Genomic DNA, 26261 nt, shown 5'->3' on the forward strand with positions numbered 1-26261 from the left:
CCGCGAGAGGCGGGTCTGCCCGTAGGTCTTCGTTTGTCCGCATCTGCAGGGCGTTGGCTCGAGTTAGAGCTCCCCACTGGTTCGTCTCTCATTAGTTAGTGTATTTTGTTTGAGAGCAAGCTTAGATCCCCAGGTCTCTCCAGACTTGTACTCCTGAACCTGTATGCGCGCAGGCGCCTCGGAAATTTCATCTGATAGTCGGACATGATGGCTACGCCTTCAACCCCAGCCTAGCCCGGTGTTCAGCGCAAGTTCCAGGATGGCGAGGGCTAGGCAGAGAAGCCCTGTTTGGAAAAACCAAAGAAGAAAAGGAAAAAACATGAATCTGCCGTGTTAGGCGTGGAGGTACGAGCCTGTGATCCTAGCGCGCAAGTGGCAGAGGCAGAAGCTTGAGTTCTAGCCCGGCCTGGGCATTGTCTAGATCATCTAAATAAAGTAAAATGAAATGTTTGATGTGATAGTAGGGTAATGAAGAGAACCTGCTTTGTGCTTCACTTCTGTTTCCAGACAGTTGCCTGAACGTCCCTACGAGAGACCATACTCTGTAGTCGTAAACTAAAACGAACCCTTACTTCTCTAAATTGCTTTTAGCTAGGGCATTTTATCACAGCAACAGAAATGGAACTAGAACAGTGGGGGTCGAAGTTACATTGAAATGTTGCAAGAATCGGGCTGGAAGTGTTGTTCATGTATTTAATCTCAGCTCTGGGGAGGCAGAGGCAAGCCTGGTCTACATAGTTGACTTCCAGCCTGTCTCAAAGACAAAAAAGGGGGGTGGAGGGGCTGGAGAGGTGGTTTGGTGGTTAAGAGCACTGACTACTCTTCCAGGGGATCCAGGATTAATTCCTAGCACCTATGTGGCAGCTCACAACCCTCTGTAACTCCAGTCCTAGCCCTCTTCTAGTCTCTGCTGGGACTAGGTATGGACATGGTGCACTTAAACAATCACATAATATAAAAATAGATGGGCGTGGTGGCACATGACTTCAATCCCTGAACTTGGGAAGTAAAGGCAGGTAGATCTCTGTGAGTTTGAGTCCAGTCTGATCTACATAGTGGATTACTGGCTATAAGTGAGTCCCTCTCTCAAAAAAGTATTAAAAAAGAAACTTCTGGCTGGGCAGTGGTGGCACCTGCCTTTAATCCCAGCATTTGGGAGGCAGAGGCAGTTGGATTTCTGAGTTTAAGGCCAGCCTGGTCTACAGGGTGAGTTCCAGAGCTATACAGAGAAACCCTGTCCTGAAAACAAACAAAAACAAGAAGAAACTTCAACTCCATCTAGCAAGCCCAAATCTTCCAAGAGAGGTTATTGTGTGTGTGGTATATGCACATGGGTGGGGGTAGATGCATACTATTGTGCTGTTGGAGGCCAGAGGACAGTGTCAAGTTCCTGCTCTTTCATTGTCCACCCTGTTCCTTAGAGACAGGTCTCTTACTGAGCCTGGAGCTAGGCTGGTAGGCAGCAAACCACAGTGATCCTCCTGTCTCCGCCGCTCCACAGTATGATGTTATATACAGAGCCAAACCCAGCTCTTGAAGCAGGTGCTGGGTGTTTGAATTCAGGTCTTCAAGCTTGTGCAAAAAGTGCACTTTCCCACTGAGCCATCCCCACAGCCCCAACAGTCATTTATTTGTCACAGATCACTTAAACCAGTGTTCTCAACTTTCCTAATGCTGTGACTCTTTAATAGTTTCTCATGTTGTGACCACCATCCATTAAAATTATCTCATTGCTACTTCATAACTGCAATTTTGCTACTGTTATGAATGGTATTGTACATATCTGATATATAGGATATCTGATATGCGACTCAAAGGTTAAGAACCACCGACTTAAACCCACGCATCTCTCTGGTCTCTAGGGTCCACCCAGGGGAAAAAAAGGTCACATTACCCCACAGTTAGCTTTACAGATCTGCTTACTGTTCAGTTACTGACCTAGGACTGGGCTTGGAAGTATAATATATACATATGTGGGTGGCATGGACCACCCACACAATGGCTTATTTTCAAAATAAGACTTTTGACTCAAGAATCTTTCCCCTAGGTTGACCAGAGCCTGGGGAACATGACGTAGGTGGCCCTCCCTTCTCAGTGGCAGAGAACCCAAAGGATTTGCCTGAGCACAGACTGTGCAAATGGTCTAGCTGGTATACAAGCTCATTTTAGCTATGCAATCAATTATAGAAAATTTACACTGGGACACCAGAGGGCCCAATTTTTACCCTTTCTCCTACTTATTCTCCAGTAGCAAGGCCTGGCTTGGAGATTGTGCGGAGTTATAAACTACTATGCTTGAAAGATTTAAGTATGGATGCTTATAGCACTAACACCATGTTGGACCAGTCCTTTCCCCTCTGCTGGCCTCTGATGTGAAACTGCCCATTTCCTGGCTAGGTTATCATCTACAAAGTGCTGTGTGCTGCCAAGCTCAAGTATATGACTTCACATAACACATGGTATTGCAGCTTGGGAGGGAGCATGTTGTAACAGCTTTGCAGAACACTTCAGTAGAAAATCTTAAAAAGCAGAAATGTAAAGAGCAACTCTCAATAGGCTGAGAAGCAAGGAACAAAGACTAAGCCCCCAAAGAGACTGTGGTAAGGACATCTTAAATGTGTGCAATTATAGGACATTGCTGAAGTGCTGAGAACGGTACTCTCCCGGGCACTGGATAACTTCTATTGTGGACAGCCTTATGTGGCTGAGGCTAGCCTTGAACCTCCTTCCTCCACTTCCTCCTGCATACTGAGGTCATAGGTATGCATAACCATGCCCAGCTGAGTGTTTTTAAAGCAAACCAATCTCCTTTGGATGATTCTCAATTGTTAGATCTGAGGACTTCTTTCTCCTTGCTCTCAAACGCCCTATCTAGTCCTTTAGTGGCAGTTTTCTCTTCTCTCCACTTTCTGATTCACCAATCACTATTCCCTGGGAATAAACCAGCCTTAAAATCAAGTCAGAAGACTAAGGTAAGGTGGTATGGGTATACCTGTTCTCTCTTGGTATGGCCAGCCTGGACTATGTTGTAAGAGCTCCTGTAAAAAACAAAACAACAACAACGACCCTCTGTGGAGACTCTTTGGATCTCCTCCCTTTCTGTAGTCCTTTCTAGAAGTTTCTTTCCTAGCCAGAAAACTTAAAACAGGAGGATTCAAGACCTACTTGGGCTACATAAAAATCCTTTCAAAAAAGCAATTCTTTTACACACACAGATAGACTCACCCTTACATTTTCCTCGGTAATTAATCTCAAAGCTTTGAACTCTTAAGATATGTGCGCCACCAGAAAGCCGACAGAAGAAGTCAAGTAGTTAAAGACGAATCACATCTCTAAAGTACCTGCTAAGTGGGGCTAGATAGCCACAGGGTACTCAGATACATGAATAACTAAATCTATAAAAAAAAAAAAAAGAACCTGTTACGTTTATTTTCTTCTAAGAGAAAAAAAGGAGACTTAAATGTCAATTGTCACTTCTGAAGGAATTTCCTTTTTATTACCATTTAAAGTCCCACTGCTTCCTTGTGTTCAGTTTGTGAATGGCTTATGCTTGAATTTCATGTTAAGTTTCCAGTGGGAAGACGGTAGAGGAAGCCTCATTACATACACTAGCATAACCTGAATCTCCCCTTGTCTGAGAATCCCATTCTTTCTTGGGTGTTACGTGCTTTAAATGCCCCAGTGCTCCTTGCTTGCTGTTTGCAGCATGGAGCACCATGGAGGAAGATGGCAGTCAGGGGAGGCTGTTCCAACTTCCAGGAGCCTCCAGGACATAGTGGCACTCCTTAGGACATGGTTCTGTGGCAGACAAAGTATGAAGAGACCCCACTCTGCCTGGGCCCCTAGGAAAGCACTGTGCTCTGAAGGCAAAGGGCAGGCGGTCAGGGGGCAGACTGGGCCCCTCTAGAGTGTCACAGTGAGTAGTGGCACCACTTGAGGACAAGTACGGGGGGCTGCATGGCTTGGTTCCCCAGACAGATTCTAGTGTAACCAGGAAGACTGTAGATCATAACAGTGGTTGCTGATTTAGCATCAAAGGTGTGGTACTGTCAAGGCCACAATGGCTAAAAGTGGCACCAACATGCTGCAGCCACAGAGGTGAGTGCCAACATGTGTGTGAACACAGGATGTTCCGTGAGTGCCTTAGCCAAGAGCTCAGAGCTTCACAGGAAGGTCACTCTGTGGGGCAAGCTTCTCTTGGACAGGGTCTTCCATGGAGCCTTCGAGGCACTTAAATAGCATATTTCTGTGTCCACTCTCTTGCTAGTCTGTTGTACCTAGAAGAAAAAGGCAGACAGAGCAAGAGCTCACTTGAAATGAGTATCCTTTCAGTGTGGAGCAGAGAACGAGAGGGATGCTGCTGCCTGTCGGGCATCTGGGGCTGATGGGAGAGTGAAACAAAGGCCACCTTGGAAAGGTAGCACTTCAGGCATGAGGTAGGTAGGTGGTTCCTGTTGCTCCTCCATAACTAACTGTGGTAGAACATGCAATAATACAATCTCATCTTTCCTCTCCATATCCTTCATATGGATACAAGATGTGGAAGGAGTTCAGCTTGGAATATTCCAGGCTGCCGGCACACAAAACTCCAGAATGGTGGCATAGTCTGTGAATCCATGAGACCTTCTGCAGCTGGGTCACCTGTGTGTTAGCTCCCTTGACTGTTTGCCATGACACCATCTACTTTGTGGGGCTGTCAGGAGGACTGGACAAGCCTATGTAAGGCTCCAGGGCCTGGTACCTAGGGAGGGCTCTGTACGTTGTGTATTTACCTTCATAGTGTCACGGGAACTGATGCCATACAGCAGTAAATTAGAAACATGTAGAAGACACTGAGAAAATAGCTCTGTCTATCTAAAACAGTCCTACTAAATGTTAAAATAAATACAGCTTAAGCCAGGCATAGTGGCTGGCACTATAATCCCAGCATCAAGAGGCAAAGGTAGGCAGACAAGGCCAGAGAGGGCTATTCACTGACAGGATCTGTCTCAAACACGACCACCACCACCACCATCACCAAAACAAACAAGCAAAAACTCTTCAAATCCAGTCCGTTTAAACGTACTTTGATTGCTACTAGGAAACTCACTAAGGAAATCAGATTTATAAAGACCTCAAGAAAAAAATCTGGAAAAAAAAAATCACTTACTATACTATTCTCTTTGGATAAAAATACCTTATCAACTAAAAGACTTATTGAAGATAATCTTTAAAAGATTGAATACTGGGGGCTGGAGAAATGGCTCAGTGGTTAAGAGCACTGGCTGCTCTTCTTGAGGATCCAGGTTCAATTCCCAGTGCCTGCATGGCAGCTTACAACCTGTAATTCTAGTTCCAGGGGACCCAATGCCCTCTTCTTGCCTCTGTAAGCACATGGTGTACATACATACATGCAGGCAAAACACCCATATACATAAAAATCTCAACAACAAAATCCAGATTCAGAGCCACATACCAGGCCATCCATTAGCAGGACCAGCACACTTGAGCCCCTGCTCAGGGACTCGACACTTGATAGTGACTCCTGCATGTGCTTCAGCAGCCAAGCTTCCGTGCACCATTGCGCTTGGCCACAGGAGGGAGGCCTACAAGTCTGGGTCTAGAAACCAGTGTGTGCACAGCTGGCAGTGAGGGCTGGGCCTTCTGATCAAACAGCTACACACTTCAGACTTCTCTCTTAATCAGCAAGCTAGCCTTGGCAGTGCTCCCCACCCTGACTGGCTCATCTGGGGGTGTCCAAGCAACTCTCTTATTTATTTCATAACCCAGACTTTTCTTGTCATATTCTTCTGAGTCCTTTGTTGACTGAGCACTGACTTGGCTGTCCTCACGTCAGGGCTTGACAGGATTTTAGGATTCAGCAATGGTAGCTGGTGATCTATCCAACAGGGCAAAGTGCTTTTATCCCTTCTCCCTCCTCTGGCCAAAGGACATGTTAGTTATAAAGGCAGGCAGGAGGCTCAGCCCAGGGCACACCCACTGCATACATGGGCTTGGCTTGGGCAGGAAGATGTCCGTGGGAACCTGGACAGCTGCACACAAAGCCAACCCTAAGAGGGCGCATACTTCTCTCTGTCGGCCTTGTAAGTGTGGGCTATTTCTGGCACGAGTGGGTCATCAGGGTTGGGGTCGCAGAGCAGAGAGCAGATAGACAGGAGAACTAGGAAGAAAAGAAAGGGTCAGTCAGCCGAGGCCCTGAGGTGTGGGCTCCTTGTGGGCCGGGTGAACATCCTCAAGCGCGATTGCTGTTCCCTCTACACTCTGCTACATGCAGTGGTGGCGCACACCTGTGATCCCAGCACTCGGGAGGCAGAGGCAGGCAGAGCTCTTGAGTTCGAGGCCAGCCTGGTCTACAGAGTGAGTTCCAGGACAGCCAGGGCTACACAGAGAAACCCTGTCTCGAAAAACAGAAACAAACAAAAAAAAAAAACCAAAACAACAACAACAACAAGATTCTGTTCAAGTCACGATAATATTTGATGTTAAAATACCAGCAGGACACACATTACAGTGTAGTCACAGCACACTGTTCTGGGATTCCTGCTTCCTCCATGTGGTCCTGGCCTTCACTTCTATCCTTCACACTCTTCCAACCCCCCGCCTGTACCCACACCACACATCTTTAGTGCCCCAGCAGCCTTTGTCTACTGACAAGAAGACAGGAATTCAGAACGCTGAAGTTAGAGACTCTGAACCAGGACTGCAAGACCAGTCTGTCCCCTCACCGCTGCTTCTGTGCCCTCCTGTGTTGAGGACAATGTCAGAGGACTTGAACAAAGGAAATACTTTACCAGGTCTTGCTGAGCAACAGATGAAATGTAGAGAACAGTATTTGTGCTTTGCTTTAAATCTACCATGACTCAAAACAAACTGGCTTCAGTGAGCCCAAGGTCCTGACCATAGTTTCCTACAGGTAGAGTTACCCATGGGAAGGGCAGGTGCCGTTAATGAAGGCACTCAACTCTTTGGCACTCCAGGGCTGTAGACATCCCTCCATAGCACTCAGGGCTGCCTGTCCTTTCTCAAGTGTCCTTGCTGCTACCCCCTTTCCCTCCATCTTTTCTGACTCCTTACCTAAGATGCCACTGGCCCTGGAGGCTGGCAGACTCTGATGGCTGCCCCTGCCTTTACTGGGCAGTGGGATAAGGCTGCCTCCCTGAGGCACAACCCAGAAAAGAGGCATTCTGGCAGAATGTTTCCTAGATGTGTGGAGTATACTGTGATCCTGAACAGTACGGTAGTTCTGTCCTTCTGAATTTACCACATCTACCTCTGCAGGCCTCTTGGTTTTTGTTTTTGTTTGTTTGTTTTTTCATTCCAAAGCCTGTCCTGCCTGTTGTCCCATAGTCTGAGACCTCTCCCAATGCCCAGAGCCTTATGCTCCTCATACCGAGTATGGGTGGCTTGTCCCACACGCCCGTACCCGTACTCCATCTCTGTTCTAGAGCACCTAGCATTCTATAGCATGGTGTAGATTGGATTTTTTTTTATTGTTTTTTGTTTTGTTTTGCTTTGTTTTTTTTGAGGTGGGGTCCCTCCTAGGCTGGCCCTGAACTCTCAATCCCTGTTTCCTGAGTGCTTTGATTATAGGTGTGCAGCTTGAATTCTTAATGCTGTCCACTAATAAGTTCATTGTCACTTGTTTTGGGAAAGGAAAATGTCTTTACACACTAGAGCTCAGGCCATGTCTTTGACCTTTCAGAGATGACTCACAGTCTACTGGTCTGCAGATGAAAAAAAGTTTCATATTTGCTTTCCGACTTTTAGGTGAAAATGCAAGTAAAGTTGATGCTATCTTCTTGTACCCAGTTGACAGTTCGGAGCATCACAGAACAATGACGACTGAGAATTACTAGGGCATAGGAACTGTGCTTCGCAATGCCCTCATTGCCTTACAGCATGGAGAATGAGGGAGTCACAGGACTGGGCAGGGCTATGTGATCTGGGGAAGCTATCTGTTCTTCCTCAGCTTCCGTGTCCACTAATCAGCAAGGGGGACCGGTAGACCAGCACGCTCAGTCCATGCCAGTGTCTCTACCTTTAGACACAGTCAGTGCTGGGGACCACTGTGACCTCAGGATGTCCAGGCAAATGCTGCCATTGCTGTTGATATTAGGGTGATAGATTCTGGTAGTGAAAACAACCTGTAAAAACAAGACATCAAGTCAGGTAAGCCACAGGGCGATGTGGAAAATAAAGCAAGTGAGGAGGAAGTAGCTCCTGCTGCGTTGTGTTGGCAGTGTACCCAGTGCAGTTCCTAACGGGCACACACAGGCAAGCAGCCTTACAGGAAAAGCACCCAGACCCATTTCTACTGCATTCTCACTTTGAACATGGCCGACTGTAGCCAACCTCCCAATGTGTGTGCCGTGACTAACAAGCAGAGTGGGAGAACGAACCCAGAAGCCCAAATATCTATAAAAAACAACAACAACAACAACAACAATGCTAATTATGGTTACAATGAAGAAGCAGTCAGCATAAGAAACAGCCAGATAAAATTCACCACTCACTCTTTGCTTAACTACTTTAGTCTGGGTGGCTTAGATGGGAAAAACAAAAAAACCCCGAAACCCCCCCAATTTTTTTGTTTGTTTGTTTGCTTTTATGAGACAGAGTCTCATTATGTAGGTCTGGCTGTCCTGGAACTCACTATGCAGACCAGGTTAGTCTCAAATTCACTGAGATCTGCCTGCCTCTGCCTTCCAAGTGCTGGGATTAAAGATGTGTGCCACTGTGTCCAGATGACAATTTTTATTTCTGCCATTATTGGTTTTGGCTGACCACAAAGCATAGACATTTTGTTGTACCTGTTCTATCAAGGAAAAAATGTGCTGTGGGACTAAGATGTACCGTTAACAGGTAACCCTAGGCCCCACCCCTTTAAGATTCTCTTCTCCAGAGTTCACCTTTCAGTCTTAGGCCACAGTACCTCGAACCTGCCTGATCTGACTGTAAACAGGATCAGGCCTGGGTAGTGCTTGGACAAGAGCATCTAACTGTCACATGCTTACTATTGGCTTCTCCCACACATTTAGGCAGCATCTGTGTCGCCCAGGCTGACCTACAACTCGAGGAATCCTGCGCATCTAACTTTACATCTTGCACCAGCTTCCTGAGTGCTATGGCTGTTCCCCACCACAACCAGCTCCCACATCATGTCTTACTACGATCTCTGTGGGTCTGAGTCCTCTCGTGGGGAACATGCTGATGTGCCCTGGCGACATCTATATGCATGCTGCAGAGAACGGCATAGCCTTTGCCGCTGGAAACAGAGTATCTGTGATCTCGCACATGAGAACTCGCAATGGCCTGGGGCCTCCCAACAGGCCCTTGTGGAGGGAAGGAAGGGTAACTCTGCCAGTGGGTGGCCCAGGAGGAGGGCTGCTGGGAAAGGGGAGAAAACTCATTTTTTCTTTCTTTTTGTATGAGTTATTTTATATATGAAAGTACACTGTTGCTGTCTTCAGACTCATCTGAAGAGAGCATCAGATCTCATAGCAAATGGTTGTGAGCTGCCATGAGGTTGCTGGGAATTGAACTGGGAACTTTTGGAAGAACAGTCAGTGCTCTTAACTGCTGAGCCACCTTTCCAGCCCCCAAGAAAATTCATTTAAAGATTTATTCACTTTTATTTTCTGTGCACAAGCATTTTGCCTGCAGGCACCATGTGTGTGCAGTGCCCACATAGGTCAGAAGAGGGAGCCTGAAACCCACAAACTGGAGTTACAGGTGCTTGTGAGGTGCTACGTGGGTATGAAGAATCAAACGCAGGTCCTCGGGGAGAGAGGCAAATGCTCTTAACCACTGAGCCATCACTGCAGCCTGGGAGAGATCATTTTTTGATTGTATAGCCACCCCTATGTTACCTGTTTTTCCAGAGCTAACTTCTGTTCCTTTCAGTAATCCCAGCTGAACTCACTGCTCACTGCGCTAGCCTTGGGCAGTGTCATTCTTGTGTCTGTTTGCCACAGGTGCCCTATCTAGGCTGAATACATATCTCCCCAGGAAACTAAGCTGATAGCAGAGTTGATATGGAGCCTGTGTGATCCTCCACACCAAGGCCACGTGTATTTAACTGTCTAAGGAACAGCATGAGAATCAGGTCTCCCTTCAGTCCTCCTACCAACGAGTCCTCAAATATACTTAAAAAGAGCATGCGAGGGCAGTGTGAGTGCAGATCTCAATGCGGATCTGAGGATCTTCTACCTCATGTTTTTCTCAGGCAGGGCCTGACTTCAAAACTTCAGCTGTTATCTGTCTCAGTGTCTTTTATAACAATCACACAGTCTTGTCCAATTTCTCCTAGGGTGAGAAAATCCTTCTCTAAACACTGATACATTTTCTTTAAAGGTAAACCCTTTACTCTTTTAAGAACCACACCGGCTGGGCAGTGGTTGGCGCACGCCTTTAATCCCAGTACTTGGGAGGCGGAGGCAGGCGGATTTCTGAGTTCGAGGCCAGCCTGGTCTACAAAGTGAGTTCCAGGACAGCCAGGGCTACACAGAGAAACCCTGTCTCGAAAAACCAAAAAGAAAAAAAAAAAAAAAGAACCACAGCAACTGTATAGTATGTGCCACCATGCTGGCTTCATGTTTTGAGACAGGTTTTTACTATGTAGCCTAAGCTGGTCTCAAACTTGACATCCTCCTGTCTAAAGCTTCTAAATACTGGGATCACAGATCTGTATTAGGATGTTTGATGTTTTTTGAGGTAGGGTCTCATGTAGCCCAGTCTGGCCTTGAACTCCTGATATTTCTGGATCTACCTTCCAAAAGCTGGGATTACACGCATAAGCTATCTCACTACCTTTTGCAATATAATAATAAACACAGAACATGTATGGAGGTAGAGGCCAACTTTCATTGGTTGTTTTTCAAAGTTGCCTCTGTCAAGTTCCTTACCTGATGCCCACATAGTGGTTATGTGGACCCCACTCTCAGCTGTAACACCTGGGCCTCCTCTCCCCACAGGAATTTCCTGCTCACAAAGGCTTGCTCTCTTAAGATGTCCATTGTAGTCGCCTCCCTGCTTGAACTTACACAGTGCCTGCTCATTAGAGAAATACCCACTGCCACCTGGCTCTTGGCGCCAGCCACTGCTTGTGTGTCTTTTTTGGCATGTCTCTGTACTCAATTTATGGAAAGGAAAGCTCAACTGAGTGTGGGAAGCCCTGATGTGAAGAGCCATGTGCAAGAACAAGATAACCTGCAGACAGGCCCTCCCAACAATACACCTAGCCCCAGGTTGTTGTGGATTGGTTCTAATGCTATTTTGTTAATTTGGCTCCCAAAATTACATGGTGTCTTAGTCAGGGTTTCTATTCCTGGACAAAACATCATGACCAAGAAGCATGCTGGGGAGGAAAGGGTTTATTCAACTTACACTTCCACATTGCTGTTCATCACCAAGGAAGTCAGGACTGGAACTCAAGCAGGTCAGAAAGCAGGAGCTGATGCAGAGGCCATGGAGGGATGTTCTTTACTGGCTTGCTTCCCTGCCTTGCTCAGCCTGCTCTCTTACAGAACCTAAGATTACCCAGCCCAGGGATGGTCCCACCCACAAGGGGCCTTTCCCCCTTGATCACTAATTGAGAAAATGCCTTATAGCTGGATCTCATGGAGGCATTTCCTCAACTGAAGCTCCTTTCTCTGTGATAACTCCAGCTTGTGTCAAGTTGACACACAAACCAGCCAGTACAATTGACCCCTTGTCAACCCGACATACAAAACAATCACTATTAAGCCTCAACCCTTACTTTCTTATTCATCCCAAGATCTAAATAACTTTAAAAGTCCCATAGTCTTAACAAATTCTTAAAATTTCAATCTCTTTAAAATATCCAATCTCTTTTAAAATCCAAAGTCTTTTTACAATTAAAAGTCTCTTAACTGTGGGTTCCACTAAAATACTTCCTTCAAGAGGGAAAAGCATCAGGGCACAGTCACAATGAAAAGCAAAATCAAACTCCAACTGTCCAATGTCTGGAATCTACTCACGATCTTCTGGGCTCCTCCAAAGGCTTGGGTCACTTCTCCAGCCCTGCCCTTTGTAGTGCACACCTTGTCTTCTAGGCTCCAGCTGCCTGTACTCCACTGCTGCTGCTGTCCTTGGTGGTCATCTCATGATACTGGCATCTCCAAAACGCTGCTGTCTTCCACTGTAACTAGGCTGCACCAATAGCCTCTCACAGGCTCTCTTCATGGTGCCAAGCCTCAACTCCTTCCATGACCCCTTCAGTCCTGGGCCATCAATTGCAACTGAGGCTGCACCTTTACCAATGGCCTTCCATGGCCTCTCACAGTGCTTCCATGGCCTCAGCTGCTCTGCATGACCCCTTCATGCCTTCAAAACCAGTACCACCTGGGTAACTCTTACACATTATCAAGTCCAGCCACAGCACAAGGTACAACCTTGGCTATCTCTGGAACACAGGCTCTGTGCTCTCAGAAAACACCTCCCAGAAGATTACACCTCAATGATGCTGGTCTCTTCTTTTTTATTTTTTTAAAGATGTAATTATGTGTATATTTTATATAAGTGGATTTTTTTTTTAGATTTATTTATTTATTATATGTAAGTACACTGTAGCTGTCTTCAGACACTCCAGAAGAGGGCGCCAGATCTCGTTACGGATGGTTGTTAGCCACCATGTGGTTGCTGGGATTTGAACTCTGGACCTTTGGAAGAGCAGTCGGGTGCTCTTACCCGCTGAGCCATCTCACCAGCCCCCGCTGGTCTCTTCTTAATCACTGCTAATTTCTTAGCTCCAGCTAACCAGCATCAATAGACCCAGTAATACAAAGGTTTCACTTTACTAGTTCTGGTATCTTGTTAATCACGGCTGATTCTTCAGCCCCAGCTAACCAGAACTACAGAATCTTCACAATGAAAGTAGCAATGGCCCTGATAAGAGTCTTTAATCTTCCCTCTGAAATTTCACAAGCCAGACCTCCATCTTCTGCACTGTTCTCAACATTATCTTCCAAGCTCCTACACAACATCCTACAGAGCTCTTAACACCAAATGGATCTTCTAGCCCAAAGTTCCAAAGTCTTTCCACAGTCCTCCCAAAAACATGGTAAGGTTGTCACATGAATACCCCACTCCTGGTACCAATTTGTCTTAGTCAGGGTTTCCATTGCTGGACAAAACAATATGACCAAGAAGCCAAGTTGGGGAGGAAAGGGTTTATTTAGCTTACTCTTCCACAATGCTATTCATCACCAAAGGAAGTCAGGACTGCAACTCAAATAGGTCAGGAAGCAGGAGCTGATGCAGAGGCCATGGAGGGATGTTCTTTACTGGCTTGTTCCCCCTGGCTTGCTCAGCCTGCTCTCTTACAGAACCCAAGATTACCAGCCCAGGGATGGTCCCACCCACAAGGGGCCTTTCCCCCTTGATCACTAATTGAGAAAATGCCTTTCAGCTGGATCTCATGGAGGCATTTCCCCACTGAAGTTCCTTTCTCTGTGATAACTCCAGCTTGTGTCAAGTTGACACACAAAACCAGCCAGTACACATGGGAACCTGCACATCTGCTTGTAAGATGCTGAGGGTGAATTAAAGTTGCCAGCAGCCAATGGCAGGGCAGGGAGACAGAGGCAGGATGTTAGATTTCCTGGGAAAGGGAATCCTTCACCCTCAACCCTCACCACCAGGAAGAAGAGGTTTTTAGAACTGCCATGCCAGGGAAGTACAGAGATCAGGCCTGAGAGCTGGAGAAGTGACAGTGTATAGCCATGTCCCCAGGGGCCCCTGCCCCGATTGGGTCTGGGGTAACAGAGATCAAATATAGATTTTAGTAAGTAATATTATTCAAGAGTATTGGAGGGGAGGCACTAGCAATGTGGGGGTTGGGAAGTGGCCCAGCTGTGGAGCTCCTTATTAAATAGAAGGCTGCATGTGTGTGTGTGTCTTTCATCCGAGAATTCACAAATTGGGGCAGCAGCAAGAAGCACATGCACAGGCACACCTGTCAGACTTCGGATTAACCATACTATTCTTACAGATGGAGTCCAACCTGTAGGCTCAAACTCACCATTAAAAATTAATTGGAGATACTTGAAAGGAGGTGGGGAGAAAGGATTTCTTGGCAGAGCTGGAAGTTTTGCCTGAGCCACATCTATGTGGGTTTGGAACTAGAACAAAAGGTGTGCTAATTGGTACAGAAAATTCTGGGGTTTGTGGGTTAAGGATGAGACACACCCATGCTGAGGCAGACAAAACTGGGTAGCGGGGATTTACCCTGAGCCCTTCTTAAAGGCTTCTGGCTGCCTCAGAGAATTTGAACTCAGGGTTACTGGGAACCCCTGCTGTGCAAAGAGACAGGGCACTGAAGGCAGAGAGAGAGGCAGACAGTAGAGGCTGCTTGTGATAGAGATGAATGAAATTTGATTTAATTGTTTTTAAGGATAGAAGGAGTACAGTGGCAATTGTTTAAGTGCTTTTAAGTATACTGGAATGAAGAAATCCAGGCTTTGATCTCAAATGTAGGACCCAAAGGCACTGAGATAAAATAGAATGAATGAGTAAAATGCTTTAGAAGAAATTTTAGAACGTCTATGCCAGGGCAGCACTGGCGGGGGCTGGGGTTTGAACGTTGTCTACAGGGGAATCCTGAGATTGTTTAGCCTGGTATGACAAATAAATAGCCTAAAATAGGCTCATACAGAAATATAGAAGGGAATTTAACTGAAGTTAAATACATAGGAAAAGACAGGATGTTAAATAAAAAGGGATATTAATTTCACAGAAGGGAGAGTTTAAATATACATAGATATCTTAAATGGTAGGTCAAGAGTAGGGATCGGGAAAATAACCTTATCTCAGATAGATAGTAAAAACTTAGGCCTTGGCCTTGTGTAAGAACAAGGCAGGAAATAGGAGAGAAACACTGTCTCAATGTACAATGGTAATTGTTTAGATTGCTTTATACTAATTTAACTTTTATAAAGATAGGGGTGGGGCTGGAGAGATGGCTCAGCAGTTAAGAGCACTGACTGCTCTTCTGAAGGTCCTGAGTTCAAATCCCAGCAACTCACAACCATCTGTAATGAGATAAGATGCCCTCTTCTGGGGTGTCTGAAAAACAGCTACAGTGTACTTACATATAATAAATAAATAAATCTTAAAAACAAAAAGAAAAGAAGCCGGGCGTGGTGGCACATGCCTTTAATCCCAGCACTCAGGAGACAGAGGCAGGCGGATTTCTGAGTTCGAGGCCAGCCTGGTCTACAAAGTGAGTTCCAGGACAGCCAGGGCTATACAGAGAAACCCTGTCTTGAAAAACAAAAACAAAAAACAAAAACAAAAAAAAAAACAAAAAAAAAAAAAAGAAAGAAAAAGGTGATATATATATATATAATTAATATATTAATCTCCATAGAAAGCAGAATAAATGAAAACTGATTTAATTATTTTTAAGGATAGAGAGGAGAAGACTAAGAATACATTTACACAGTAAGTAGAAGGGAATTTAATTGAAGTTAAATACATAGGAAAGGATGTTAAGGGGCCTAGCAAACACAGGAGTGGATGTTCACAGTCAGCTATTGGATGTATCACAGGGCTCCCAATGGAGAAGCTAGAGAAAGTACCCAAGGAGCTAAAGGGATCTGCAACCCTATTGTTGGAACAACATGATGTACTAACCAGAACCCCGGAGCCCTTGTCTCTAGCTGCATATGTATAGAAAGATGGCCTAGTCGGCCATCAATGGAAAGAGAGGCCCATTGGACTTGCAAACTTTATATGCCCCAATATAGGGGAATGCCAGGGCCAAAAGAATGGGAATGGGTGGGTAGGGAAGTGGGGGGCGCTATGGGGGACTTTTGGGATAGCATTGGAAATGTAATTGAGGAAAATATGTAATAAAAATATTAAAAATCAAAAAAAAAAAAAAAAGAACGACAAAAAAAAAAAAAAAAGAAAGGATGTTAATTTAAATTATATAAAGAGAAAGGGGACTGTGATGGTTTGTGTATGCTTGGCCCAGGGAGTGGCACTATTTGGATGGAGGTATGGCCTTGTTGGAGTAGGTGTGCTACTGTGGGTATGGACTTAAGACTCACCACAATTGCCTGAAAGTGAGTCCTCCACTATCAGCCTTCAGATGAAGATATAGAACTCTCAGCTCTTCCTACACCATGCCTGCCTGGATGCTGCCATGTTCCCTCTTTGATGATACTGGACTGAACCTTTGAACCTGTAAGCCAGCCCAAATTAAATTAAACGTTGTCCTTTATAAGACTTGCCTTGGTCATGGTGTCTGTTCACAGCAGTAAAACCCTAATTAAGACAGGGACATATATACCCACAGAGATATTAATCTCCATAGAAGAGAGAATTTAAGTGTATACAGATAAATAAATAAATTTAGGCCTCAATGTCATTATTAAAAATTAATCGTGTAAGAACAAGGCAGGGGATAGTTAAAGAACACTGTTTCAACAGATAGTAATTGTTTAGATTGCTTTGAATTGTTTTAATTATCAAAATGCATGTGGTTTTAAGTTTGGTGGTTATGATATTAAAAATCCTCTCAGAGAGAAGTCCAGATAGAGCAAGCCTGAAGGAGGAGGCTGCTAATTTGAATCAATCTATACCTTTGATGACTTTGGGTTTTTAGAACAAGGACATGCTATTTTGGGAGAGAGACTCTCTATTTGTGTTAATAGGAAAGAAGAAAGGCTTTGGACCCCTTCCAGAGTGACATAGATCAGATATGACAGGAGAAGACCCCCTGAAGATCTTAGATACAGAAAAGAAAAATTTGAGAAAATTAAACAGGACAGGTAACATGGTTTGCTGATTCGGGACCACATGGGAAAAGCCCTTTAACTGGCTTAGACATAAAAATGTCTCTAGCCAAAATTTCAGCTAAAATTAAAATAAATCTTGTTGGTTATGGAATCCTTAAGATTCTAATGAAGATCTATTACAATTGAATATTGGTCAAATTAACTCACAAAAGGATAATTGTCTTTCACCTGCTCAAACAAGGAGCAAAAATTCATCCTTAACTGTTCTGTGCACCTTGTACAATCTTTATGAATATCTTAGTAGAACTAAAAGTCTGGTTGTAAGATTCATATAGTGCAGGGCCGGCGAGATGGCTCAGTGGTTAAGAGCACATTGACTGCTCTTACAAAGGTCCTGAGTTCAATTCCCAGCAATCACATGGTGGCTTGCAACCATCTGTAATGAGATCTGATGCCCTCTTCTGGAGTGCCTAAAGACAGCTATGGTGTACTTACATATAATAAATAAATAAATCTAAAAAAATTTCATATATTGCAGAATTTGTAGCTCTGACAAGATTCATCGGCAGGGACACAGAAATGATCTACTGTTCCAGCTCCCTGCCTCCCAACACAGCATGAAGACAGCTGCTGATTCCAATGACCTCAGCTCATGAGCCTTTCAGATGGATCCAGTGAGGACTTCAGTCAAGCCCTGAGCCTTCTACGCACACAGAGACTGGATAACAAATGCTAAAGCTAGCTTTCTTAAGTCTAACCAATTTTTCTAATTTTCTTACTCCTCCCCACTTTAAAAAATTTTGTCACTCCTATTCAGCAGAAGTTGTGGAGCATTGTCATGCCATCCCTCAGGTTTGGGTGTCTGGTCATGGTTAATTTTATAAATTATAGGTAGGTTGTCATTTTAAGGGATCACTTGGAAATGGTCATAATTTTGAACAGGGGGGAAATATGTGAGATGGATTACTAAATTTATTCTTGAACAAAGCATTGGATAGCTGTAATCTTACATTGGTAGAAATCTTTATAATTAATACAAAATTGAAGTTAGAATTTCTTACATTGGTTCAGAATTTATATATTGATATAGACTTAAGGTTTTTATTGGTATAGATCTTTGTATATTGAGACAAAATTTGAAATTAATATTGTTACTCTTAGATAGACATTGTCCCTATGCAACTCATTTAAGAATACAAGGTTCTGACCCAGTCCTTCTGTAGCTGTTATTAAAAACTGTTTAGGATGATTGAGTAACACAAGTAAAGGGCCAGAGAGTAAACTCATGGCTATATTAGATTTCGATTTAATTTTAGTAAAAGTGTTTTTAATATTATTCAAATAAAAATAGCTAAGAGTAGTCAAGGTTTAACAGTTCAGATATACTTTATATAGTCTTCAAAAACATCAGAAGTCCACAGAATAGAGCACTTACAATTATTTCATTATTAATAGATTTTTGACTAAGAGGCATGTAAGCTCTTACAGTGCCCACTTCATGGTTCAAATAAGATATTGAGCATCATAACCTCCATATGGAGTTGTTCCAGTTGTGACAAAGTAGGCACTGAACAAGAACTGCCCTAATTCATCTACAGACAAAAAGGAAAGGACACAAGATAGTGGGATAATTGGCAGCTTAGCTCTGCCAAGACAGAGTGAGCTAGTCCTTCATAGTTCCTGCTTCACTTAAGGTCTGTCAGAGGGTTCTGGCCCAGAAGGCTGAGGACAGATGCTGTGATGCTTTGAGAAATAGGAGACTGTCCAGGTAGTCAGATGTCTCTGTAATTTGTTTAAGTTTTTGAAGCTATGTTTTTGTGCTTCCTATATACTCAGGTAATATTTACTTTGTCTTGGATTTCTGATGGGTTGAAGACTGGTTATAGTCTCATGATGAAACTTAAGTTGTTTAGCACTAAGGAAGATGATGTAGATTTAATAGGATGGTTTTCAGATGATAATGCAAGTTAAAATCAGAACATAATTCAGTTATAGAATTGTAAACTCTTAGCCAGGCATGGTGGCACACGCCTTTAATCCCAGCACTTGGGAGGCAAAGGCGGGCAAATCTCTGAGTTCAAGGCCAGCCTGGTCTACAGAATGAGCTTCAGGACAGCCAGGGCTACACAGAGAAACCCTGTCTCAAAAAACCAAAAAAAAAAAAAAAAAAAAAAAAGAATTGTAAACTCTTTAAGTTAGGATAGATGTGACAGTAATATACCAATATTAACAAGATTGATGGGCTGGGAATTATTAGTGTATATTATACCTTATAGTTTATATAACTGCTGTAACTATGCTCACTATATATATCTGAGAGAAAAGGCCTTTTTAGTGGACAAAAAGGGTGAGATGTTGTGAATTGGATCTAATGCTATTTGTGTTAATTTGGCTCCCAAACCTACATGTAAACCCACTGGTCTGCCTGTAAGACACTGAGGGTCCCTGCCCCCATTTGGCTTCAATTGGTGAATAAAAGTTGCTGGCGGCCAATGGCTGGACAGGGAGACAGATGTGGGACTTTAGATTTGTTGGGCAAGGGAGGAAGAGGTTTTTAGAATCACCATGCCAGGGAAGCAGAAAGATCAGGCCTGAGATCTGGAAAAGCAAGGGCATACAGCCATGTAAGAGCCAGGGAAGAGGGGCTGGTGAGATGGCTCAGTGGGTAAGAGCACCCGACTGCTCTTCCGAAGGTCCAGAGTTCAAATCCCAGCAACCACATGGTGGCTCACAACCATCCGTAATGAGATCTGACGCCCTCTTCTGGTCTGTCTGAAGACAGCTACAGTACACTTACATATAATAAATAAATAAATCTTTAAAAAAAAAAAAAAAAAGAGCCAGGGAAGAATGGTTCCAGGGGTCCCTCCCCCAGTTGGCTCTGGGGTAGCAGAGATGAATTATACATTTTAGTAAGTAATAATTCAGGTGTATTAGAGGGGAGGCACTACTAACAATGTGTAGGTTTGGGAGTGGCCCAGCTGTTGAGCTTCTTAGGGCATATTAAATAGAAGACTGTGTGTGTGTCTTTCATCTAAGAATCCACAACATTGGGGTGGTAGCAAGAAGTTAAGAGCAGGTTAACCATACTATTGTTACACAGGTCGTTACACAGGTCACTCCTGCTCATTGATGGAATTGTTCTCTGAGCCTTTATAGAGAGAATGGTGTGATGGCTAGTTGTGATCAATTTGACACAATCTAGAGTCCCATAGGAAGAGGGTCTCAATGAAGGACTGTTTGGATCAAGATGGCCTGTAGGGGATTGGTTTCACTCCATTACCTGAGCTGGGAAGACCTCTACTCCCTAGGCTGAGGATGCTCATCAGCACACAAACAGAGAATGGGAGCTCAATTTAAGAATGCATGCACTATGGAAACAATCACCCATGGAAGGAGTTACAGAGACAAAGTTTGGAGCTGAGACAAAAGGATGGAACATCTGGAGACTGCCATATCTAGGGATCCATCCCATAATTAGCCTCCAAACGATGACACCATTGCATACACTAGCAAGATTTTGCTGAAAGGACCCTGATATAGCTGTCTCTTGTGAGACTAGGCCGGGGCCTAGCTGCTCACAGTCAGCTATTGGATGGATCACAGGGCCCCCAATGGAGGAGCTAGAGAAAGTATCCAAGGAGCTATAGAGATCTGCAACCCTGTAGGTGCAACAACATTATGAACTAACCAGTACCCCGGAGCTCTTGACTCTAGCTGCATATGTATCAAAAGATGGCCTAGTCGGCCATCACTGGAAAGAGAGGCCCATTGGACATGCAAACTTTATATGCCCCAGTACAGGGGAACGCCAGGGCCAAAAAGTGGGAATGGGTGGGTAGGGAAGTGGGGGGGAGGGTATGGGGGACTTTTGGGATAGCATTGGAAATGTAATTGAGGAAAATACGTAATAAAAAAAAATTAAAAAAAAAAAAAAAGAATGCATGCACTAGCGCTGAAGAGGTGGCTCAGTGGTCATGGGCACTTGTTGCTCTTGCAGAGGACCCACACTCAGTTCCCAGGACCCATATGGCAGCTACAATGGACTGCAACTCCACCGCAAAGGGATCCAACACCTTATTGGACCTCTGCAGGCACCAGGCATGCAAACAGTGCACATACATATGGCAGGCAAAACACACATGTACAAAATATGAAATAAATATTAATGTGTACATTCCGTTCCACTTTGCTTCTTCATTATGGACACAACAGGACTGGTTGTCTCCAGCTCCTGCTGCGTGGCTCCCCTGAAATGATGGGCTGTAACCAGAAACTGTGAAGTGAAATAGACTCTCCCTAAGTCACTGCTGTCAGGTCTCTATTCAAGCAACAGAAATGAAACTAAGACACAGGGGCTAGCTGGTCTTTGGCTATTTGGTGGGTTCTTCTTTCTCCCACCCTTCTCCACTCTTTTCCCACCCTTTCAACCCCCTAATATTAGATAGGAGAGAGAAACAAAGATAGAAAGGAAAGGGGCAATGTTATCATTAGACTACTTCCTGCTGAATAGGGCATTGAGTTCCTTAGGGCAAGTTTGACTGTCTCTGTCGGGATATCTAATTTTTTCTTTCTTCTTGGTGGACGACTACTTAACAAACCATGGGCAACAACCAGTGACAGCCAGCACACAACCACCTCCCCCCATTCACCCACCACCCACCCAACTACCAACCTAATCTGCCTCACAGGAGCTTAGCAATTTTGTTGTTGTTGTTGTTGTTTTTTGTTTTTTGTTTTTTAGAGACAGGGTTTCTCTGTGTAGCCCTGGCTGTCCTGGAACTCACTCTGTAGACCAGGCTGGCCTTGAACTCAGAAATCTGCCTGCCTCTGCCTCTCAAGTGCTGGGATTAAAGGCGTGTGCCAACACAGACTGGCTCTTAGCATTTATTTATCCTCTGAAAAATTCCCCTGAATTCTAAAAGACAATTGTAGAAACTCTCTGCAGCTGGCAAAATCATGCCCCTGCTAGAGCATGAGGCAAATCATAGTCAGCTGCTGTGGACAATCTGAAGCAGCCCCGTATCCCATACCTGGGATTAAAACAAAAACATAGCCTGATGATATTTGTTTTTTAAAAAGAATCCAAAACTTCAAAACTGTCACTACAACAGGTATGTATGTGAAAGACTGTCTGAAATCCTTTTAACAACAAAATAAACTAACTTTTTCGGGCTCCATGAGTGGATGATTTCACCTTTGTGTTTTCAAGTGTGGAGAGAAGAGGAGTAGTCCCAGGGTGTGCAGGTCCCAGGTGCCTCACTGGGCTGGGCACCGTAGCACACCTGCCTCCCCCAGGACCTTCTCTTAACATCCCTGGGGCAGGTATAAAACCACACCAGTTGAGGACTCTGTCTGACATGGCAAGGAAGGAAGCCAGAGCCTGAATAGACTCTCCTACAATGATAAAGGGCAGTTTAGGGATCTTCATTAACCTACCTACTGCCATCTGTGGCTATTTTAACAGTCTCTTATTAACTCTGGTCTATTTTCTCCAATATACTGCATTTCCCAAAGCACTCCAATATACAACTAAAGACCCAAACAACAACACTCCCCCCTCATTAGCTGATTTATAACTGGACCCTCATCTTTTTCTTCTTTCTGTTTCTCTTTCTTTCCTCCCCCCCCCCCCCACCTTTGATACAGGGTGTACTGGCTGGTTTTGTGTGTCAACTTGACACAGGCTGGAGTTATCACAGAGAAAGGAGCTTCAGGTGGGGAAGTGCCTCCATGAGATCCAACTGTAAGGCATTTTCTCAATTAGTGATCAAGGGGAAAGGCCCCTTGTGGGTGGGACCATCCCTGGGCTGGTAGTCTTGGTTCTATAAGAGAGCAGGCTGAGCAAGCCAGGGGAAGCAAGCCAGTAATGAACATCCCTCCATGGCCTTTGCATCAGCTCCTGCTTCCTGACCTGCCTGAGTTCCAGTTCTGACTTCCTTTGGTGATGAACAGCAATGTGGAAGTGTAAGCTGAATAAACCCTTTCCTCCCCAACTGCTTCTTGGTCATGATGTCTGTGCAGGAATAGAAACCCTGACTAAGACACAGAGTCTTACTGCATAGCTCTATAGCTCTGGGTGGCCTTAATCTCACAGAGATCCACCTGTGTCTTCCAAGTGCTGGGGTTAAAGTTAAATTAAAGCTATGCACAATCGTGCCTCACTGTTGCCTCCTCTTTCAGACTGCTGGTACCTTCCACCTACAGTGGTCAGGTCTTTTATACTCTATAGTCCTGGTACCCGAAGAAACTTTAAAATTGTGACTTCATTATGGAAACCACTTACCACAACAGTCCTGGATAGTTTTCTGTCAACTTGACATAAGCCAGTCATTTGGGACTAAACTGAGAAAAATGGCTACCAGATTAGCCTATAGGCAAATCTGTAGGACATTTTCTTGATTAATGATTGGTGTAGGAAGACCCAGCCCACTGTGAGTGGTGCTACCCATAGGCAAATGATCCTGGGTTCAAGAAAACGGGCTAAGCAAGCCACTAGGAGCCAAATCAGTAAGCAACATTCCTCCATAGTCTCTGCACATAGCTCCTGTCTCCAGGCTCCTGTCTCCAGGTTCCTGTCTCCAGGCTCCTGTCTCCAGGCTCCTGTCTCCAGGTTCCTGTCTCCAGGTTCCTGCTTGCGTTTCTGTCCTGGTATCCCTTAGTGATAGGATGTGACCTAGGAGTCGTAAGGTCTTGACATTATCACAGCAAGAGAAACTGTAAGATAAGGCTAATCGTGAATGTCAGGAGTCTCAGCAGGCTGACCATTGACTGGTAAAGGCAGAGCACTGGGAAAAGGTACACACCGCTCTCTCTTATCATGGCAAGAGAAAGTCATCATAAGCTGTCCTTTCATCAGAACAGTGGGAGTTGGGGGCAGCCTCACCTTTGGGGGCTTGAAAGGATAATCTGTAGGGAAGTGGATGGTCAGGAAAAAAACACCTCCTTGGTAAGGACTGTCATTCTGGAAGGACAAGACAGAGGAAGACATCAATGCCTGCAGGAAAGATGAAGTTCCAGAAACAACCTAGAGCTGTGCATGCAGCAGCACTACCTACCGGGCCCATGATGGTGGCCTGCCAGTGGAGCACTACAAGACAAAAGAGAGACAGGCATGTAAGGCTCCTCAGGGAAGGCGCCTGTTCTCCTGGAAGGGTGCTGCTGGGCTCCACACAAGCCTTGCTTCTGACACCGACTGCAAGTGTGGGGCTTGGAGAAGCACTCACTAGGACTCCAGGGCTCCTTAGAAGCTGCTGCAGCCAGGGTTATAGGTTAGTAACATGACACAGATCCAAATTCAGTTTCCTAGGCAGTTGCTGCCAACCAGGAATGCTTGCCTGTGCAGCCCTGCTGACCCTACCATGAGCACATGACTGATGAGCAACTCTCAGAACTGAGGTTAGGGTTCCCTCAGATCTTTTGTGGTCCAGACTGATTCTGGCACTTAGAAGGCTAGAACGGTGTTGGATCCCCTGGACTAGAACTGAAGACAGTTAAGGATTCCAAGTGGTCGTAGGAACTGAACTCAGGCTCCCTGAAAGAGCAGCAAGGGCTCTTCAGCACGGTGACTACAGTCTAGCACTCGGCACAAAACTGCATCCTAGCTAGGCTTTGCTCTTTACATGCTGCTCTTGGCAAGCGCTTTTCTGCGTCTTGGTCAGGCTGTGGGGCTTCTTGGTCACCCATGTCATCCTACCTAGTGACCTAGGCAGTCTTCTGAGGTTTTGATAACAAACCGTGAAGCCTTCCTGTTTCTCTCAAGTCCCTGCCCTTCAGCAGCCAGACTTTCATATGAAAACTCCTGTTGTCTCCAGGGTCTCGGGCTGTCTTGACTGCTTTGCCTATCCCTAGTACACAGGGGCTCACCAAGCTGCTCGGAATGCTCCAAACAGCCACATCCACGGCTCCAAAGTACTTCAGGGCAAGGACTCCAGAGCCTCTGTAAGCACTGTCCTTTCACTAATGCGGTGGTGGGCTTGTGAGTTCTTAGAGATCTCTATTCTCAAGAAAATCCATCTCATATAAATCCACGACAGATATTGATGTAAGGCAAGGTTTAAGGCCTAGACCTGTCCTGGTTTTCTTGTCACCTGCTCAAATATTCTATAGGTTCAGTCCATGTCAGCAAGACATGGACAACACTTATGTTTAGAACACAGGATTGAAGACAATCTTCTGAAACTCCTTGGCTCACAGATCTTCCTCAATATTTCAATCAAATGCTTGCCTGAGCTAATGAAGATATTGCTTTAACATTTTAAATCTTTATTGCTGGGCTGGAGAGATGCCTCAGTGATTAAGAGCACTGACTGCTCTTCCAGAGGTCCTGAGTTCAATTCCCAGCAACTTCTTGGTGGCTCATGACCATCTGTAATGGGATCTGATGCCCTCTTCTGGTGTGTCTGAAGACAGCTACAGTATACTCATATAAAATCAATCAATCAATCAATCAATAAATCTTTTAAAAAAAGATAACTCGTTATTTCTGCATGCCTGTGGTGCCATAGGACTGAACTCGGGTCATCAGATTTGAGCAACAAGTGCATTACCTGTTGAGTCATTTTGCTGGCTTGAAAATATCACATCTAATGCTTTTGACTGTTTTAATTTCATCTCATGCTAGTTATTTGGTTTTTAAGTTATATATATATATACATATATATATATATATATATATATATATATGTATATGAATATGATCTCTGTGTAGGACGCTCATATGCGCCATGGGGTGTATGTGAAAGTCAGAGGACAGTACCCTATGCAGTTGCTTCTCTCCACTTATACATGGGCTATGGGGATCAAATTCAAGTTGCCAGATTTTCATGGAACATGCTTTTACCCATTAGCTATCTCAGTGGAACTAGGAAGACAGGAATGTACTTCAGTGTGAGTACTTCGGATATAACTCAGATCCTTATGTACTGACTGAATCACCTTTCCAGTCCTAAAAAAATTTTTATTAAGTGATAGAAAAATATATATTACATAAAAATAACCATTTGCAGGGGGCTCAAATTTTATGGCAATCTACACTGTCTCAAAAATAAAAATGACAGGGCCATGAAGCTGACTTGATGGGCAAAGAACTTTCTGTAAACAATGAGGGGCTGGGTTTGCATGTCAGCACCAGCGTGCAACGGTGTCTGTGTGTGTGTTGTGTGTGTGTGTGTGTGTGTGTGTGTATAGTAAAACTTAGGGGTTAGGTAGTTAGCCAGCCAGTCTAGCCAAAAAAGGTGAGTTCTGGGTTCAGCTAGAGACCCTGTCTCTAAAGATACAGTGAAGGGACCAGAGAAATAGCTCAGTTGTTAAGAGCATTGGCTGTTCTTCCAGAGCACCCAGGTTCAATTCCCAGCAACCACAACCATCTGTAACTCCAATTCTAGGGGATGCAATGCCTTCTTCCGGTTTCTGGAGGCACTGTTGTGTACAGACATACATATAGATAAAATAATAAAATACATGTAAAATAATTTAAAAATTAAATAATTAAAAACT

The 26261-nt window shown here is 44.6% G+C and overlaps 1 protein-coding gene and 1 long non-coding RNA gene across 6 annotated transcripts in view; one reads left to right on the forward strand and one right to left on the reverse strand.

Annotated features, from left to right (window-relative positions):
- The first annotated feature begins 16 nt into the window (after nucleotides 1-16).
- On the forward strand, nucleotides 17-19600 carry LOC147001607 (uncharacterized). The gene is made up of 2 exons (XR_015044815.1): nucleotides 17-345; nucleotides 17302-19600. It is a non-coding gene; the product is annotated as an uncharacterized LOC147001607 (long non-coding RNA).
- Nucleotides 3577-26261, reverse strand: part of Ube2d4 (ubiquitin conjugating enzyme E2 D4) — a 25158-nt gene continuing 2473 nt past the window's right edge. For 2 of the 5 annotated variants that reach the window (XM_021178475.3, XM_085829127.1), the window contains exons 3-7: nucleotides 23822-23853; nucleotides 23650-23727; nucleotides 8039-8144; nucleotides 6067-6160; nucleotides 3577-4277 (exon numbers count right to left, since the gene is read on the reverse strand). In XM_021178475.3, coding sequence (XP_021034134.1) covers nucleotides 4232-4277; nucleotides 6067-6160; nucleotides 8039-8144; nucleotides 23650-23727; nucleotides 23822-23853 — 356 coding nt within the window. In that variant the 3' untranslated portion in view covers nucleotides 3577-4231. Of the gene's footprint in view, nucleotides 4278-5987; nucleotides 6161-8038; nucleotides 8145-23649; nucleotides 23728-23821; nucleotides 23854-26261 lie in introns of all 5 variants that reach the window. The other 3 variants (XM_029483242.2, XM_085829128.1, XR_015044814.1) reach the window with 2 other exon arrangements.

This window comes from Mus caroli, unplaced genomic scaffold (genome assembly GCF_978045245.1).
Source record: "Mus caroli unplaced genomic scaffold, Mus_caroli_1 scaffold_13, whole genome shotgun sequence".
Taxonomy (NCBI): domain Eukaryota; kingdom Metazoa; phylum Chordata; class Mammalia; order Rodentia; family Muridae; genus Mus; species Mus caroli.